The 20752-nt window shown below is 50.9% G+C and overlaps 1 protein-coding gene across 2 annotated transcripts in view; it reads right to left on the bottom strand.

Moving 5' to 3' along the window:
- The window catches only part of DEF8 (differentially expressed in FDCP 8 homolog), a 30869-nt gene extending 21975 nt beyond the window's left edge, over positions 1–8894 (bottom strand). Inside the window, exons 1-3 of one of the 2 annotated variants that reach the window (XM_073605970.1) lie at positions 8754–8894; positions 4872–4991; positions 4314–4414 (exon numbers count right to left, since the gene is read on the bottom strand). In XM_073605970.1, the coding sequence (XP_073462071.1) occupies positions 4314–4414; positions 4872–4980 (210 nt within the window). In that variant the 5' untranslated portion in view covers positions 4981–4991; positions 8754–8894. The remainder of the gene's footprint in view (positions 1–4313; positions 4415–4871; positions 4992–8753) is intronic. The other variant, XM_073605971.1, reaches the window with a different exon arrangement.
- Between the last annotated feature and the right edge of the window lie 11858 nt (positions 8895–20752).

Here is a 20752-nt window from a genome sequence, read left to right as displayed (position 1 = left end):
GTCCCAGAAGACAGCGGGGCCATTCAGAACGCGCAGCGTGACTCGCACATGTGCAGTAGGATACAGGCCGTTTCCCTTAGTGATGATGCCGGCGCCAACACCCGGAGCCGAGGGACGCCTTCAGGTACCGACATTGCGGGATCCCTGGACAGGTAAATGTCCTTATATTAGGAAAGTCATCAGCTGCAGCATTTTCTACCTGCTGACCTTTCATTTTTTTTTTTACCCAGGCGGAACTCCACTTTAATTCTGCATAAAACATTTAAAAGTGTCATTTCATGAGACATTATGAGGGCGTGTTTAGGGGCGGGATTAGGGGCGGGGCAGCTGGTGGAGAGTAACTCAGGACTGGAAATTTTGAGCCCTGTTTGAGAATGCCGACTTCACACCGGGGCTTATTCACATCCCCCCTGCTGGGGAAGAAGAAAGGAAGGAGAAGGAAGGAGAAGAGAGTCTTTGTGCACTGGTGGGAAGTCATGTTGGAACAGGAAGGGGCCGTCCCCAAACTCCTCCCACAAAGCTGGGAGAAATTGTCCAAAATGTCTTGGTATGCTGACGCCTTAAGAGTTCCCTTCACTGGAACTAAAGGGCCAAGCCAAACCCCTGAAAAACAACCCCACAACTGGCCTGCACAGAGTCCTGACCTCAACCCCATAAACCACCTTTGAGATGAATTAGAACGGAGACTGTGAGCCAGGCCTTCTCATCCAACATCAGTGCCTGCCCTCACAAATGCTCTTCTGGAAGAATGGTCAAACCTTCCCATAGACACCCTCCTAAACCTTGTGCAGAGATCCCCTCCGATCACCAGCACACACTCAATAATACTTTACAAGGGGAAGGTCAGCTCTGGGATTGGTGGAGAACATTCTGTACAGGAAGTCAGTCCAGAGAGTGGGCGGAGCTCTGATAAGATTACAGAGAGAGGTGTCTTCGATGTGCCTTCATGTAGGCTCTATGCAGTGCGGGGGCTGGGAGGGGCTGACATGATCTGAACACAGATGTCCAGTGATCCGCACTGCTGACACTCTATTTAGGCCCCTTTCACACCCTGAAAGTCATGTGACTTTGCAGCACAACTATGACGTGACTTGAAGCAATACCTGTGTAATGTTGAGGTCTATGAACCTCAAATCACATCAAAGTAGTGCAGGGAGTACATTGAAGTCGCACAGATATGGACGGTACTCACTGGAAATCATGGGGGGAGGGGTACGGATTGTCATGTGACTCTGCAGTCCTGAGTCGCAGGACAAGTCACACAAGTGTGGAAGGGGCCTAATATATTACCACCCCTTAGAGGGGATAATCCCCGTATATATGACTCCTGTAGAGGGGATAATCCCGTATATAGGACTCCTGTAGAGGGGATAATCCCGTATATATGACTCCTGTAGAGGGGATAATCCCGTATATAGGACTCCTGTAGAGGGGATAATCCCGTATATATGACTCCTGTAGAGGGGATAATCCCGTATATATGACTCCTGTAGAGGGGATAATCCCCGTATATATGACTCCTGTAGAGGGGATAATCCCCGTATATATGACTCCTGTAGAGGGGATAATCCCCGTATATATGACTCCTGTAGAGGGGATAATCCCCGTATATATGACTCCTGTAGAGGGGATAATCCCCGTATATATGACTCCTGTAGAGGGATAATCCCCGTATATATGACTCCTGTAGAGGGGATAATCCCTGTATATATGACTTCTGTAGAGGGGATAATCCCGTATATATGACTCCTGTAATGCCCCGGAGCCCAACCCGCAGGCCGGGAGTCACATGCGACCCTTTAGCACCTATTGTGCGACCTTCATGGGATGTCCTGTCCATCCATCCAGATTTTATTTTATTTCTTCGAACCTCTGATCTGTGATAATGAATCTTACCGAAAAAGAGATCAAATGTGGAGGAAGTGAGAGGATTGTAAGAGGACAAACGAGGAAGTTTTTTTGGGGGCTGAATAGTGATCTTCTACAGTCTCCTGTACTATGTCTGCAGTCTCTGATCATCTCCTGTACTATGTCTGCAGTCTCTGATCATCTCCTGTACCATGTCTGCAGTCTCTGATCATCTCCTGTACTATGTCTGCAGTCTCTGATCATCTCCTGTATTATGTCTGCAGTCTCTGACCATCTCCTGTACCATGTCTGCAGTCTCTGATCATCTCCTGTACTATGTCTGCAGTCTCTGATCATCTCCTGTACTATGTCTGCAGTCTCTGACCATCTCCTGTATTGTGTCTGCAGTCTCTGATCATCTCCTGTACTATGTCTGCAGTCTCTGATCATCTCCTGTATTATGTCTGCAGTCTCTGGCCATCTCCTGTAGTATGTCTGCAGTCTCTGACCATCTCCTGTATTATGTCTGCAGTCTCTGATCATCTCCTGTACTATGTCTGCAGTCTCTGATCATCTCCTGTACTATGTCTGCAGTCTCTGATCATCTCCTGTACTATGTCTGCAGTCTCTGATCATCTCCTGTACTATGTCTGCAGTCTCTGATCATCTCCTGTATTGTGTCTGCAGTCTCTGATCATCTCCTGTATTGTGTCTGCAGTCTCTGATCATCTCCTGTATTGTGTCTGCAGTCTCTGATCATCTCCTGTATTGTGTCTGCAGTCTCTGATCATCTCCTGTACTATGTCTGCAGTCTCTGATCATCTCCTGTACTATGTCTGCAGTCTCTGATCATCTCCTGTACTATGTCTGCAGTCTCTGATCATCTCCTGTACTATGTCTGCAGTCTCTGATCATCTCCTGTACTGTCTGCAGTCTCTGATCATGTCCTGTACTATGTCTGCAGTCTCTGATCATCTCCTGTACTATGTCTGCAGTCTCTGACCATCTCCTGTACTGTCTGCAGTCTCTGACCATCTCCTGTACTATGTCTGCAGTCTCTGATCATCTCCTGTACTATGTCTGCAGTCTCTGATCATCTCCTGTACTATGTCTGCAGTCTCTGATCATCTCCTGTACTATGTCTGCAGTCTCTGACCATCTCCTGTACTGTCTGCAGTCTCTGATCATCTCCTGTACTATGTCTGCAGTCTCTGATCATCTCCTGTACTATGTCTGCAGTCTCTGATCATCTCCTGTATTGTGTCTGCAGTCTCTGATCATCTCCTGTATTATGTCTGCAGTCTCTGATCATCTCCTGTACTATGTCTGCAGTCTCTGATCATCTCCTGTACTATGTCTGCAGTCTCTGATCATCTCCTGTACTGTCTGCAGTCTCTGATCATGTCCTGTACTATGTCTGCAGTCTCTGATCATCTCCTGTACTATGTCTGCAGTCTCTGACCATCTCCTGTACTGTCTGCAGTCTCTGACCATCTCCTGTACTATGTCTGCAGTCTCTGATCATCTCCTGTACTATGTCTGCAGTCTCTGATCATCTCCTGTACTATGTCTGCAGTCTCTGACCATCTCCTGTACTGTCTGCAGTCTCTGACCATCTCCTGTACTATGTCTGCAGTCTCTGATCATCTCCTGTACTATGTCTGCAGTCTCTGATCATCTCCTGTACTATGTCTGCAGTCTCTGACCATCTCCTGTACTGTCTGCAGTCTCTGATCATCTCCTGTATCCACCAATGGTGTGAACATTAAACAGGCAGAAATTCCTCCACTCATTTCATCCAGAGGATTTACAGCCTCTACCCGGGTGAGGTGCTGGAGGAGTCCTGTGGGGAGGGAGGACAGAGGGACTCTTCCCGGCTCTCACCTTCTATGGGAGGCGAGTGTCAGCAGTGCGGAGCGCTGGATATCGCAGATCACCCCCCCCCCCCCCCCCCCGGACTGATTGTATGCAGACATGGTGGAAGGAACCCGCAGCTCACCACATTTCTGACTTTTTTGCTCAGATCACACATCATGTAACAAAAAGCTCTGAATGAGATATTTATATTTAACTGACAAAAAAATGGGAGCCAATAGAAGAAGTTCATTGCTCGGGATTTCGGGATTACATTTATGGTATATAAAATGGTTCTCAGTTCACAAAACATGTCACAATCACAAGGCTTGAGATGCCCATAGATGGAAGGATGGCAATTGGTGCACAGTGATTGGCTACCCAGTGCTGTCACATGATGAGGTGAGAGAGTCCTCAGTCCTGTGTAAGCTCCAAGTCATACCTCAGAGCTCACACACGGGGCTTCCTTCCCTCACTCCCAACAGCTGAATGGAGCCAATGAAGAGTCAATGTAAGGGGAGTATAAATAGGGGTACTGTGTGGTCCCACCATTGGGCGGTCCAGGTAGGACCTCATGCTGAACAATTCTATAGGAGAATCCAACTACTTACCACTGGCCGGGAAAAGTGATCCTCCGAGACCCCCAGATCCATCACTCTGTCTGCGCTGTGGAACTCCAGTTCAGGACGAGGGGGGGATCTTGGTGGGGAATCTGAAAGAAAAATAATGGCCAACAATGGTCAATAATCTAAAAAGTGTCCAACTGGTCAATGTGGTGGAGCAAATAGCAATGATGGGTGGAGTAATCCCTAGCAACCAATCAGCTGTCTCCTTATTGACCCAATAGGTAAAGGAAGATTTATGATGGGGAGCTGCAGTTTGCTCTTCTAATTCAGGGGTTGGGAGTGCTGGTGGCACGAGGTGACATGGTGGACCAACCGGTCCAATCAAAGCAGTGCAGATGTCACCATAGAAGGCCAGACTACTGAGGAACCACAAGAAGGTGGGCAGGTGACCGGCCAGTGCGGTGTAGACTGCCAGCAGGAGCCGGTCACTGTAACTGGAAGCAATAATGGATTGGCCCTTCCAGTACATCCAGGTATACAATTTTGGAAGCACAGTAGAAGCCCCCCCCCCCCCCCCCACATTCCCGCCCCGATAATACAAACCCTTTGAAGGCACCCGCTCTGTGTCCTCGCAGGGCTCCTCTTCTCTCGCTTTGTTGAAAGGGTTGAGGTGACCCTGGCGGAACCTGGCCAGCTTGTCATTGTATTCCATATCCAGTCACCCTGCAAGACACGGGACACGGGAGATGACACAACCACGCCAGTGACCACGTCATCGGGAACCAGAAGTTATGGAAGGGAAACCAGTGACTGAAAGCTACAAGCAACCCGAGAAAAACAAAACTTCATATCCCGTCTCTGTGAAGAATATTTCAACCCATCAACAAAAATGGCGCAACGATGTGGTGGCTGCATTCATCTTCTTTTCATGTTATTTTCACCTGGTGATCCTACCGCATTCTACCTCCCTGGGTGGCTACATTCATCTACTGAGAGAGACATGGTTGTCTACGGAGGCTGCTCTACTAATCTGCCCTTCAAAATGCTCTTCCTCATGTTACTCCTGTAGGAGCGAGAGAGCTGGGCACCGGGAGAGCGCTGGGCAACTGGGAGAGAGCGCTGGGCAACTGGGAGAGGGCGCTGGGCAACTGGGAGAGGGCGCTGGGCAACTGGGAGAGGGCGCTGGGCAACTGGGAGAGGGCGCTGGGCAACTGGGAGAGGGCGCTGGGCAACTGGGAGAGGGCGCTGGGCAACTGGGAGAGGGCGCTGGGCAACTGGGAGAGAGCGCTGGGCAACTGGGAGAGAGCGCTGGGCAACTGGGAGAGGGCGCTGGGCAACTGGGAGAGGGCGCTGGGCACGAAGGTAGGAAAACGTCTATCAGGATAACCTCGGGGGTCTGAATATTGAAAAAAAAAAAAAACAAGGATGAGAGCACAAAAAGTCTAATGGAAGTCAGATAGATGAGGACAACATGTTTCGGGGGTCAGACATCCCCCCTCATCATCATGGCCGAGATTCTGGCTACAAATGTGAATAGTTTGGCTTTCAGTAATTTTATGGGCTCCAGCTACAGATCCCAGAGCCGGGGGGGGGGGCCCGAGGTAAAACCATCCACCTGTCTACTATGCAGCGGGTCTCCCACCGCCATCAGCGCTCTCCCATTGTGATATCAGGACAATTATGATGACTGTCCACATATATAGGAAAGATTCCCCATCTGACCCCAAATTACCATCTATTGTATGAATGTAGGAGTCACCAATCACCCCTCCCCCCATCACCCCCCCCTGTACACATCTCCTCCCATCATCCCCCCCCCCCATGTACACATCTCCTCCCATCATCCCCCCCCCCCCATGTACACATCTCCTCCCATCATCCCCCCCCCCCCCCATGTACACATCTCCTCCCATCATCCCCCCCCCCCCCATGTACACATCTCCTCCCATCATCTCCCCCCCCCCCATGTACACATCTCCTCCCATCATCTCCCCCCCCCCCCATGTACACATCTCCTCCCATCATCTCCCCCCCCCCCCATGTACACATCTCCTCCCATCATCCCCCCCCCCCCCCCATGTACACATCTCCTCCCATCATCCCCCCCCCCCCCATGTACACATCTCCTCCCATCATCTCCCCCCCCCCCCATGTACACATCTCCTCCCATCATCTCCCCCCCCCCCATGTACACATCTCCTCCCATCATCTCCCCCCCCCCATGTACACATCTCCTCCCATCATCCCCCCCCCCATGTACACATCTCCTCCCATCATCTCCCCCCCCCCCATGTACACATCTCCTCCCATCATCTCCCCCCCCCCCATGTACACATCTCCTCCCATCATCTCCCCCCCCCCCATGTACACATCTCCTCCCATCATCTCCCCCCCCCCCCATGTACACATCTCCTCCCATCATCTCCCCCCCCCCCATGTACACATCTCCTCCCATCATCTCCCCCCCCCCCATGTACACATCTCCTCCCATCATCTCCCCCCCCCCATGTACACATCTCCTCCCATCATCTCCCCCCCACCCCATGTACACATCTCCTCCCATCATCTCCCCCCCACCCCATGTACACATCTCCTCCCATCATCTCCCCCCCACCCCATGTACACATCTCCTCCCATCATCTCCCCCCCCCCCCATGTACACATCTCCTCCCATCATCCCCCCCCCCCCCCATGTACACATCTCCTCCCATCATCCCCCCCCCCCATGTACACATCTCCTCCCATCATCCCCCCCCCCCCATGTACACATCTCCTCCCATCATCCCCCCCCTCCCCATGTACACATCTCCTCCCATCATCCCCCCCCCCCATGTACACATCTCCTCCCATCATCCCCCCCCTCCCCATGTACACATCTCCTCCCATCATCCCCCCCCCCCCATGTACACATCTCCTCCCATCATCCCCCCCCCCATGTACACATCTCCTCCCATCATCCCCCCCCCCCATGTACACATCTCCTCCCATCATCCCCCCCCCCCCATGTACACATCTCCTCCCATCATCTCCCCCCCCCCCATGTACACATCTCCTCCCATCATCTCCCCCCCCCCCCATGTACACATCTCCTCCCATCATCCCCCCCCATGTACACATCTCCTCCCATCATCCCCCCCCATGTACACATCTCCTCCCATCATCCCCCCCCATGTACACATCTCCTCCCATCATCCCCCCCCATGTACACATCTCCTCCCATCCCCCCCCCATGTACACATCTCCTCCCATCATCCCCCCCCCATGTACACATCTCCTCCCATCCCCCCCCCCCATGTACACATCTCCTCCCATCATCCCCCCCCCCCATGTACACATCTCCTCCCATCATCCCCCCCCATGTACACATCTCCTCCCATCATCCCCCCCCCCCATGTACACATCTCCTCCCATCATCCCCCCCCATGTACACATCTCCTCCCATCATCCCCCCCCCCCCATGTACACATCTCCTCCCATCATCCCCCCCCCCCCATGTACACATCTCCTCCCATCATCCCCCCCCCCCCCATGTACACATCTCCTCCCATCACCCCCCCCATGTACACATCTCCTCCCATCATCCCCCCCCATGTACACATCTCCTCCCATCATCCCCCCCCCCCCATGTACACATCTCCTCCCATCATCCCCCCCCCCCATGTACACATCTCCTCCCATCATCCCCCCCCCCCCCATGTACACATCTCCTCCCATCATCCCCCCCCCCCCATGTACACATCTCCTCCCATCATCCCCCCCCCCCCATGTACACATCTCCTCCCATCATCCCCCCCCCCCCCATGTACACATCTCCTCCCATCATCCCCCCCCCCCCATGTACACATCTCCTCCCATCATCCCCCCCCCCCATGTACACATCTCCTCCCATCATCCCCCCCCATGTACACATCTCCTCCCATCATCCCCCCCCATGTACACATCTCCTCCCATCATCCCCCCCCCCCCATGTACACATCTCCTCCCATCATCCCCCCCCCCATGTACACATCTCCTCCCATCATCCCCCCCCCCCCCATGTACACATCTCCTCCCATCATCCCCCCCCCCCCATGTACACATCTCCTCCCATCATCCCCCCCCCCCCATGTACACATCTCCTCCCATCATCCCCCCCCCCCCCATGTACACATCTCCTCCCATCATCCCCCCCCCCCCATGTACACATCTCCTCCCATCATCCCCCCCCCCCATGTACACATCTCCTCCCATCATCCCCCCCCCCCCCATGTACACATCTCCTCCCATCATCCCCCCCCCCCCATGTACACATCTCCTCCCATCATCCCCCCCCCCCCATGTACACATCTCCTCCCATCATCCCCCCCCCCCATGTACACATCTCCTCCCATCATCCCCCCCCATGTACACATCTCCTCCCATCCCCCATACAGATCACATATAATAATAATGGGGTGTATGGAGGTGAATTTTGGTCTCTATGGTCGCCCCTCCTCCCCCTCTGACCTCGGCATGTCCGGCTTGTCTCCCCCCCCCCGGGTCTCCTCCGGCCTGGAGCTTCTTCCGCCTTCTCCGGTCCCCTCCGCTCCTCCCGGTGTCTCCGGTAATCACACAGCCGGCTCCGCCCATCACAACGCCCCTCCCCACAGCGCCACCGTGCGGCAGACTGAGAGTACTGCGCTCTACCATGACGTGACGCTTTTCTACGGTCACGTGATCCGCTCTGCCTGCTGATTGGCTGCAAACTGACATTTCTCTGGATTGCTTTTATTAGAAATTCATAAAGGGGCGTGTCCTTCTATATACAGCACAGATCTATTCTTTAACCTCTTCAGCCCCGGAAGATTTACCCCCCTTCCTGACCAGAGCACTTTTTGCCATTCGGCACTGCGTCGCTTTAGCTGACAATTGCGCGGTCATGTGACGTTACACCCAAACAAGATTGACATCTTTTTTTCCCACAAATAGAGATTTATTTTGGTGGTATTCGATCACCTCTGCGGTTTTTATTATTTGCGCTATAAACAGAAAAATACCAACAGTTTAAAAAAAAAGCATTATTTTTTACTTTTTGCTATAATAAATATCCCAAAAAAAAAAATATAAAAAATGTTTTTTCCTCAGTTTAGGCCGATATGTATTCTTCTACATATTATTGGTAAAAAATCGCAATAAGCGTATATTGATTGGTTTGCGCAAAAGTTATAGAATCTACAAAATAGGGGAAAGGTTTATGGTATTTTTATTATTATTTTTTGTCCTGCTGTCTCCTCCTCCAATTATAAGCCCCTCCTCCTTTGTACTGCTGTCTCCTCCTCCCCTTATAAGCCCCCCTCCTTTGTACTGCTATCTCCTCCCCTTATAAGCCCCTCCTCCTTTGTACTGCTGTCTCCTCCTCCCCTTATAAGCCCCCCTCCTTTGTACTGCTATCTCCTCCCCTTATAAGCCCCTCCTCCTTTGTACTGCTATCTCCTCCCCTTATAAGCCCCTCCTCCTTTGTACTGCTGTCTCCTCCTCCCCTTATAAGCCCCCCCTCCTTTGTACTGCTATCTCCTCCCCTTATAAGCCCCTCCTCCTTTGTACTGCTGTCTCCTCCTCCCCTTATAAGCCCCCCCTCCTTTGTACTGCTATCTCCTCCACTTATAAGCCCCTCCTCCTTTGTACTGCTATCTCCTCCACTTATAAGCCCCTCCTCCTTTGTACTGCTATCTCCTCCCCTTATAAGCCCCTCCTCCTTTGTACTGCTGTCTCCTCCTCCCCTTATAAGCCCCTCCTCCTTTGTACTGCTGTCTCCTCCTCCCCTTATAAGCCCCCCCCTCCTTTGTACTGCTATCTCCTCCCCTTATAAGCCCCTCCTCCTTTGTACTGCTATCTCCTCCCCTTATAAGCCCCTCCTCCTTTTTACTGCTGTCTCCTCCTCCCCTTATAAGCCCCTCCTCCTCCTTTGTACTGCTGTCTCCTCCTCCCCTTATAAGCCCCTCCTCCTTTGTACTGCTGTCTCCTCCTCCCCTTATAAGCCCCTCCTCCTTTGTACTGCTATCTCCTCCACTTATAAGCCCCTCCTCCTTTGTACTGCTATCTCCTCCCCTTATAAGCCCCTCCTCCTCCTTTGTACTGCTGTCTCCTCCCCTTATAAGCCCCTCCTCCTTAATGGGGGGGGGGGAGTCGTATCTTCTGACAGGTCTTCTTCTGCTGGCTTTTCTTAACAGGTTAGAGGAGGAGATCACAGGACACGTTTTCCTCTATGGTTGCTTTGTGTTCTCTCTACAATACAAAAAAATGTTCAAATCCGCGAACGACTGAGGCCGCAAACTCTGAACCGTGACTTCGCGGTGGTCGACTGTATACCTGGCCTTTCTGCCCAGCTCCTCCATTCATAGAAGCAGTACAAGCCGTCGTTATTCCCTTTTATTGGTCCAACTAGATGGACTTGTGTCCTTTTATTTAACCAGACTATGTAACTATATAACTATGTAACTATGTAACTATGTAATTATATAACTATATAACTATGTAACTATATAACTATGTAACTATATAACTATGTAACAAGATCTATGAATGGAGAGGGGGGAACTTTCAATCATCCACCATCCTCCATTCATAGGTCAGCTGTAGTACAATGTCTGTGAATGGATGAGCTGGGCAGATGAGTGCACAGCACAGCTCCCCCAGTTCTATTAACCCTTTCCACACCGGAAGATTACAGGGTGGGCATTGGAGGAGGAAGATTTCACCTGAACCAGAAGACCGGGAAGGACACATCACACTGATGGTAACGTCCCCTGAGCTCCAAAGAAAAGTTCAGCGCCATTCACTTTTGTCTTTTTTATATTTTCGAATAAATATCTGGGAGGGTTGCAGCGTCGGCCCATCCATTAGGGCGCTGCCCCCCCTGTCCATGCATCTGGCCCCCTGATCTACATGCAGGGCACCGGACGTATGGATTCCAATGGAGTTTTTTTTTTTTTTTTAAGCACGTGATTAGAGCCAGAGGCTTTAATTGGATTAAAAAAAGGTGGGTTTGGGGCGCAGAGCACTGCTCTCCGAGCCCACCCAGTTGTGTGACAATAGTGAATTGCTATCACCACACTGATCCTTGAGACCCGCCACCCAATTGGCTGAAAGGACAGACGATCCCATTGGACGCCTAGGAGGAGGAAGGAGGAGACGCATGGCGGAAGCTGCTGTGATGCAGAAGAGGAGGAGAGGACACAAGAGCCTCTGCCTGCTGCCTGTAGGAGTCTGCTGCCCGCCCGCATCTTAGCCGTGGTAATGGGGTGCGGGTGACCCGACCGCCGGCCAACTGACTGACCTACCTAGAGAGGACTGGAGGGTTGTTTGCCCCCCCCAAAAAAAAACCCACCAGCCGCCACTGGAGGGTTGGGTGGCCAAAAGTTTTGAGAATGACACAAATATTAATTTTCACAAAGTCTGCTGCCTCAATGTTTATGATGGTAATTTGCATATACTCCAGAATGTTATGAAGAGCGATCAGGTGAATGAAGAACCTCTTTGCCATGAAAATGAACTTAATCCCATAAAAAAAAACATTTCCACTGTATTTCAGCCCTGCCACAAAAAGGACCAGGTGACATGTCAGGTGATTCTCTCGTTAACACAGGTGTCAGTGTTGACGAGGACTAGGCTGGAAATCACTCTGTAATGCTGATTGAGCTAGAACAACAGATTGGAGAGTGGTGCTTGAAATCATTGTTCTTCCTCTGTTAACCATGCAAGGAAACACGCGCAGTCATCACTGCTTTGCACAAAAAGGGATTCACAGGCGAGGATATTGCAGCTACTAAGATTGCACCTAAATCAACCATTTATCGGACCATCAATAACTTCAAGGACAGAGGTTCAATTGTTGTGAAGAAGGCTTCAGGGTGCACAAGAAAGTCCAACAAGCGCCAGGACAGTCTCCTACAGTTGATTCAGCTGCGGAATCGGGGCACCACCAGTGTAGAGGCGGGGTAGATGGGGGCACCACAGTGCAGAGCTTTCTCAGGAATGGCAGCAGGCAGGTGTGAGTATGTCTGCGCCAGTGGCGCCACTAGGGGGGGCAGAGGGGGCCATGGCCCCACCAACATTATACTGTTCCCCCTCCATGTGCCCCCCCCAATTAAAAAAAAATGCCTTTTGCAGTGAGTGCTGATGCCGGGTGCAGATTGCCCCCCCTGCACATTCCATCATCAGCCGCTGCTGCCACAGGACATAGGGCAGCGGCGCCAACACTGACAGGCTCTGTGAAGGGACACAGACAGAGCTGCAGCTGCGGGGGATTTCCACCTCCTCCTTCTCCTACTCGAGCCAAGCAGCTCTCATTCACCCAGCCTGCCAATGCCCGCTCCTATTGGCCACATTCAGGGCCAATGGGAAACTTTTAGCCAGAGGATTATGGGACGTGTAGTCCCGGATACCAGCGGGCCCAGGACTATCCCCTGGGAGTGGACTGCAGCCCCCCAGCATCCTGAGTGGGAGGGGGAAGATGAGGAGGGGAGAGAGGCCCGAGAGAGGAGAAGAGGGACCACAAGGCTTTCAGGGGGAGAGAGCCAGAGAGAAAGTGCCAGTGATTCTATTATATATCCACCAAGGTAAAAACTTACCTCCTGGTGGGGGGGAGCGATGGGGATGGGGGGACCGAGGATGAAGGCTTCCATAGAGGAACAGGACCTTATGTCAGGGCTGGGCTCAGCCCTTCCTTCTCTGAGCTGGCCGCTCAGCTGTCAGCTAATTGCCAGCTCTCATCTCTCTCCACAGTTACCCAACTGTTGTTGATTCTGCTCATCAGTCCTGTCTACTTAAAGTCTTCCAGCTCACTTGATCTCTGCCTTCGCCTTTGTCAACCTCACGGAGACTTTCTCCTGCGTTCCTGTTGAAGACTTGCTCAGCTGACGTTCCTTCTGGCTCCTGACCCTGCTTGCTGAACTACTACGTTTATCTCTGGCTCTCTGACATTTGCTTGGCTGACTACCTGATCCGGTTACTGAACTCTGGTTTGTTTTGACTACGCTTACTCTGTTTACATTATTATTATTATTATTATTATTATTATTAAACAAGTGTGATTTAACTTTACTTCTGTCTCGGTCTGATTCATGGTTCCTGATAGTTCTTCTGAATTCATGGCCTTCGCCTATTATCAGGAATCCTGATAGTAGGCGAAGGCCATGAATTCAGAAGAACTATCAGGAACCATGAATCAGACCGAGACAGAAGTAAAGTTAAATCACACTTGTTTAATAATAATAATAAGATAAACAGAGTAAGCGTGGTCAAAACAAGCCAGAGTTCAGTAACAGGATCGGGTAGTCAGCCAAGCAAATGTCAGAGAGCCAGAGATAAACGTAGTAGTAGAGCAAGCAGGATCAGGAGTCAGAAGGAACGTTGGCCGAGCAAGTCTTCAACAGGAATGCAGGAGAAAGTCTCTGTGATGTTGACAAAGGCGAAGGCAGAGATCAAGTGAGCTGGATGACTGTAAGTAGGCAGGACTGACGAGCAGAATCAACAACAGCTGGGTAACTGTGGAGAGAGATGGGAGCTGGCAATTAGCTGACAGCTGAGCAGCCAGCTCAGAGAAGGAAGGGCTGAGCCCAGTCCTGACAGTACCCCCTCCTCAGTGACCCCTCCCCTTCGGAGGACCACCGGGCTTGAGGGGAAAAAGTCTATGGAAATCATGGAGGAGGACAGGGGCATGTATGTCCGAGTATGAGACCCAAGAGCGTTCCTCTGGACCGTACCCCTTCCAAGTTGGAGTCGGTTCCGGTTCCTGTAATTCCGCATGACTCGTTTGTTTCGCAGAGTATTCCTGCGTTAGAGGAGCATCTCCGTGATCTTCGTTCCACTTGGGCACAAGTTCAGGAGACTTTGCAACATGCTAACGATAGGTACAGACTCCATGCTGACCGCAGACGCCTGCCTGCACCTTCCTACCAGGTTGGGGACAGAGTCTGGCTGTCATCTTACACCTCCAACTTCGTGTTCCTTCTTTGAAGTTCACACCTCGTTTTATTGGGCCTTTCCGTATCCTTCACAGGATTAACCCAGTGGCTTACGCCTTGGACTTTCCTCCTAGTATGCGCATCTCAAATGTGTTTCATGTCTCCTTATTGAAACCATTGGTCTACAATCGCTTTACCACCTCGGTGCCGCGACCTCACCCTATACAGATTGAGAACCATGAGGAGTATGCAGTACAATCCATTGTTGACTCCCGTAGGTTCCGTGGGCGTATACAGTACCTGGTGCATTGGAAGGGTACGGTCCGGAGGAACGTATATGCCATAGACGTTTTCCCCGCAAGCTCGGCGGTCCTCTGAGGGAGAGGGGTCGTTGAGGAAGGGGTACTGTCAGGGCTGGGCTCAGCCCTTCCTTCTCTGAGCTGGCCGCTTAACTGTCAGCTAATTGCCAGCTCTCATCTCTCTCCACAGTTACCCAGCTGTTGTTGATTATGCTCGTCAGTCCTGCCTACTTACAGTCGTCCAGCTCACTTGATCTCTGCCTTCGCCTTTGTCAACATCACGGAGACTTTCTGCTGCGTTCCTGTTGAAGACTTGCTCGGCTGACGTTTCTTCTGGCTCCTGATCCTGCTTACTGTACTACTACATTTATCTCTGGCTCTCTGACATTTGCTTGGCTGGCTACCCAATCTGGTTACTGAACTCGCTTGTTTTGACTATGCTTACTCTGTTTACATTATTATTATTATTAAACAAGTGTGATTTAACTTTACTTCTGTCTCGGTCTGATTCATGGTTCCTGATACCTTATCACTGGTGTGACTGTGTAACCCCTCCACCTGGCTGCTCTACTCTATCCTCCCCTCCACCTGACTGCTCTATTCTGTCCTCCCCTCCACCTGGCTGCATCCACCCTGTCCTCCCCTCCACCTGGCTGCCTCCACCCTGTCCTCCCCTCCACCTGGCTGTGTCCACCCTGTCCTCCCCCTCCACCCGGCTGTGTCCACCCTGTCCTTTCTTCCACCTGGCTGCATCCACCCTGTCCTCGTCCCTCCACCTGGCTGCGTCCACCCTGTCCTCCCCTCCTCCTGGTTGTGTCCACCCTGTCCTCCCCTCCACCTGGCTGCCTCCATCCTGTCCTCCCCTCCACCTGGCTGTGTCCACCCTGTCCTTCCCTCCACCTGGCTGCTCTACTCTATCCTCCCCTCCACCTGGCTGCTCTACTCTGTCCTCCCCTCCACCTGGCTGCGTCCACCCTGTTCTCCCCCTCCACATGGCTGCATTCACCCTGTCCTCCCCTCCACCTGGCTGCATCCACCCTGTCCTCCCCTCCACCTGGCTGCGTCCACCCTGTCCTCCCCTCCACCTGGCTGCATCCACCCTGTCCTCCCCTCCAGCTGGATGCGTCCACTCTGTCCTCCCCTCCACCTGGCTGCAGCCACCCTGTCCTCACCCTCCACCTGGCTCCATAATGTAAAAACCAGTGTAGGAAGACGGAAAACAGAATCTGTCACACAATGTGCATAGCAAGATTCTGTTTATTACTTCCTTATGAAGCAGGCTAAATATAACTAAAAGACCAAGAAAACGGTAGTTGTGATTTTTTGTAAATGGCTTCTCACAAACTACAAACAGGACTTCTTATGACTTTCTTTCACCAATGTCTTTCTTCTTGTCACTCTTCCATAAAGGGCAGATTTGTGGAGAACACGACTAATAGTTGTCCTGTGGACAGATTCTCCCCACCTGAGCTGTGGATCTCTGCAGCTCCTCCAGAGTTACCATGGACCTCTTGGCTCTTCTCTGATGAATGCTCTCCTTGCCCGGCCGGTCAGTTTAGGTGGACGGCCATGTCTTGGTAGGTTTGGCAGTTGTGCCATACTCTTTCCATTTTCCGATGATGGATTGAACAGAGCTCCATGAGATGTTCAAAGCTTGGAGATTTTTTTATAACCTAACCCTGCTTTATACTTCTCTACAACTTTATCCCTGACCTGTCCTGGTGTGTTCCTTGGCCTTCATGATGCTGTTTGTTCACTAAGGTTCTCTCTAACCTCTGAGGGCTTCACAGAACAGCTGTATTTATACTGAGATTAAATGACACACAGGTGGACTCTATTTACTAATTAGGTGACTTCTGATGCAATTGAATTAAAGTGGAATTCTGAGGAGACCTTAGGGGGAGAGAGAGCCCAGGATGGTGGCCCTAGCCACACTAAAGGGTTCTGCCTATCCCAGGCACCAGGAGCGCCCAATATCAAGAGGGACCTTCCACCACGGAACCCTCGGTGGGAATATACAGAAACAATCAGGAACGTTCCCGAGTGAGGACAAAGTAAGAACACCGTCACTGGGTACTGCCTGTCTTTTATGTTACTATTCAGGAAGGTCCTATTGGGGGTCAAGGGGGCGGAGTTGACCTGCAGTGATAGGGGTGACGCAGAGCCAGGAAACAGCTTTTACCTCTGGGCAGGGCTTTTTTCTCAAACAATAGGTGCTGGAACTTAACCACGGCCCCACAAAACCCCTCCCCCTACATACACCCTCCAAATCACATCAAATAGTGGGTGTGTTCAGTCAAATTTCACGAAAACAGTAGGAGGGTCTTAAAGGGGCATTAAATACCAGGATTGCATTAAATAGAGAGTGCAGAGCTGTCACTTGTAAACACAGAAACCTGACTTCTGTGTTTACAAGTGATTGTGGTGAGCAGGCACCAAAGGGTCTGAGCCAGAGGTGGTGGAACTGAGTTCCCCCTGAAAAAAAATCCTGCCTCCGGGGTCCAGTTCTTGTATATCTGTCAGTCCAGCTTTATTATTATATACTTAGGCACTGGCCTTTATGATACCTACACCAAGCTTTGTTTTATTTAGATTATTTATTCTTCTTTAATTTCATTTATGTGTACAATCAAGATTCACTCACTATCATTGTACTGACAGATTGTTACCATTTATTCGCTACATTATTTCCAACCTGAGAATTACTACATTTCTCTCATACGCCCCCTAGTGGTCATATTAATATCCAGCGCCTTTCAGAGTTGAGGATCGTGCGCTCCCTAATCAAGTTTTAACTTTTAGTATGCCTACTATGATCATGTGACTGGCCCCTATCCTCTTCATGCACACGCGTCACATTAGTATGCCTATGATCATGTGACTGGCCCCCTATCCTCTTCATGCACACGCGTCACATTAGTATGCCTATGATCATGTGACTGGCCCCCCTATCCTCTTCATGCACACGCGTCACATTAGTATGCCTATGATCATGTGACTGGCCCCCCTATCCTCTTCATGCACATGCGTCACATTACATTCAATAACAGACGTCATTTGGTTGTCCCCTGGGGCCGGGACAAGTGGTGGGCAGGAGGGGGGGGGGGGGGGGGGGGGGGGGGGGGGGGGCAACTGCCCTGTGCACTATGGCATCATGTGAGATGGAGGGGGGGGGCCACCACAAGGAGATTGAGGGGAGTGAGATTTGTGTTGGGTGGGGGAATTTGGGGGGCAGCAGAGGGTAAGAATTTTTCTAGAAGGGTACATTTGTGTGTGTGCGAGGAGAGAGAGGTGATTTGGGGGTATTTGTGTTGGGAGGGGGCATGGGGGGAGAGGATTTGTGCTTGGAGGGGGATTTGGGGTGTTTGTGCTAGAAGAGGTGATATAGTAGAGGGGGAAGGGGATTTGTGTTAGGAGGGGAAATTTGGGAAGGAAGATTTGTGCTAGGAGGGGGGATTTGGAGTTGTGGGGGAAGAGGATTTGTACGCAGGGGGGGAATTTGAGGAGTAGATGATTTGTTCTAGGAGGAGTGATTTTTTTTTCATGGAGGGGGGGGTGCTGGGGGATTTGAGATGGGAGGGGGGCCAAAGATTTTGGGGGGGGGATTTCAGCAGGGGTGGCGGATTTGTCTGGAAGGCAGGGGGGAATTAATGCTTGGGGGGGGTGGGGGTTACTAACACATAATGCTCATACATCTTGGGGGGGGGGGGGGGGTGAAGTTTGGCATGTTCGCCCCCCGGGGCTCTGGATGGCATTGTCCCAGCGCTGGTTGTCCCATTTGGCTGTGCTGGATTGAATTATGCTGCCCCCTAGTGGCACTAGAAGATAATGGTGCATCTGATGTTATGTCACAGAAAGTGTATTCTATGTTGTTATTTGTAAATCAAGGGAATCCAGAATATAAAGAACAAACACCCACCTCTGGGTCACCGATATATAGTGCCGGATACCCACATCACCGAGAAAGGGACACCCCAATAAAATACATTTCTCTCTCAAACTCCCAATACACAAATAGTGCCCCCCCCCCCCCCCAGCAAATATAAAACGAAGGAGAAGAAAATAGTGCCATGGGATCAATAAAATGGAATAAATCTGCAAATTTACCAATACAGAGATTGTTCTTTGGGCGGTAATGCATGCGCGGCGGGCTCCCATCCAATGTCTCTAGCAGTGTTAGTTTGCATGCTTTGCATACATATTTGTGGACACCCAATCATGTGATTTTCTATGATTCAGGTCAAACGCGCTCATTCTGGTTTTACCGCAATCGGGGAGTTTTATCTCATAACTTTGTTTTCACATCCTGTCACTCCCGTAATTTATTCTAAAGAACATACACAATATATATGATAGAGCGTGTTCTCTATGAGGATATACACTATATTCCCAAAAGTATTGGGACGCCTGCCTTTACACACACATGACCTTTAATGACATCCCAGTCCGGAGGGTTCAATAACAGCTTCACCTCTTCTGGGAAGGCCGTCCACAAGGTTTAGGAGGGTGTCTATGGGAATGTTGGACCATTCTTCAGAAGAGCATTTGTGAGGTCAGGCGCTGATGTTGGATCAGTAAATTACCGCGCTGTGATAATAAGACTAAAAATAATACACCCAAAACAAAAAGCTGCAGCTAAAGTGAGATACACACAACAAATAATAAACAATAGAAAGCAGCGCTAATCCCCCAAGTTAGATAAATTAAATGCAGTGAGTGATCAAGAATTAGTGTACAATTAATAGAACACTCAATAAATCAATATGGTCAGAAAGGAACTGAAAAGTCCTTCTTCTTAATCAACAGTGAAGGAATAAAACGGCATATGTCAAAATGGTGACACAAAGTTCATATCGTGCATAGAGAAAAACAAGATTGATGGCCCACGGTAAGTACTTCAACCTTCACCACACCACCAGTGCTAAGAGAAATGCTTGCGACCTATACCCGGCCAGGGCCTTTATCCAATATAGGGACACAAGAGATCTCCAGAGGAACCCGTCTGGGGGGGGTCAAAATGGATTCGCCAAACTTGTCAGCCAAGGACCGTGACCAGGTAGGATACCGTAATATTCAGACGTTCCCAGAATAGAAAGGAATCACCATAGCGTAACATTGTAAAACATCATTTATTAAAAGAACGAAAAGCCACTTACAATAAATGTAGCAAATAAAAGCAGTTCAGCCGGCCGGCTTGTACGGACACCCGTCCCTTCGAACACAGCACGCGAGACGTCAGCACGTCAGCTCCTCCCGACGCGCGCTTCGTCATATAATGACATCGTCTGGGGCACGCTGATGTTGGATGAGAAGGCTGGTTCAAAGTCTCCGCTCTAATTCATCACAAAGGTGTTCTATCGGGTTGAGGTCAGGACTCTGTGCAGGCCAGTCAAGTTACTCCACCACAAACTCGCTCATCCATGTCTTTATGGACCTTGCTTTGTGCACTGGTGGGCAGTCAGTGTTGGAACAGGAAGGGGCCGTCCCAAACTCCTCCCACAAAGTTGGGAGCATGAAATTGTCCAAAATGTCTTGGTATGCCGACGCCTTAAGAGTTCCCTTCACTGGAACTAAGGGGCCAAGCCCAACCCCTGAAAAACAACCCCACACCATAATCCCCCCTCCTCCTACACCATAATCCCCCCTCCCCCCACATCATAATCCCCCCTCCACCAAATGATTGGACCAGTGCACATTCAAGGTCCATAAAGACATGGATGTACAAAGGCTTCCTGTTCATTCACAAACTGAAGCGCAGGAAATCTACTATAATTCAGCTATGAAAGAAAAAACAGTCAGTAATTGTTATTGATCATTGATTCTATTCATTAAGACAAGGAAGGACTGGTAAATGAGAGAATTACCCCTCCCCCCACTCAGCTGCAGGAGAGGGGCGGGGGGGGACCTGGAGGTGCTGTGTGGGGGGGGGGGGGGGGGGAAGCACACAGGGGTCTAAAGACAATACAGGGGGACCAGGAGAGAGGACAGGGGGGGCATATAGAGGAACTGATCCGTCCATTTCTCTCCTGCCGCCGCTGAATACCTGCGGGAGGGAGGAGAAGGGAGTATTCAGCAGCCGGGGGGGGGGGGGTGTGAACGGTTTCGCTACATGCTGCCACCCGGGTTGCAATCGTGACCCCTGTATGTACGCTCCTGTATGTACGCCCCTGTATGTACGCCCCTGTATGTACGCCCCTGTATGTACGCACCCTGTATGTACGCCCCTGTATGTACGCCCCTAGCCTCGGCTCAACCTCAGGGC

Source organism: Aquarana catesbeiana, linkage group LG11, assembly GCF_042186555.1.
Source record: "Aquarana catesbeiana isolate 2022-GZ linkage group LG11, ASM4218655v1, whole genome shotgun sequence".
Lineage (NCBI taxonomy): Eukaryota > Metazoa > Chordata > Amphibia > Anura > Ranidae > Aquarana > Aquarana catesbeiana.
Note: the sequence above shows the minus strand (reverse complement) of the source record. Positions and strands in the feature narration are given on the sequence as shown.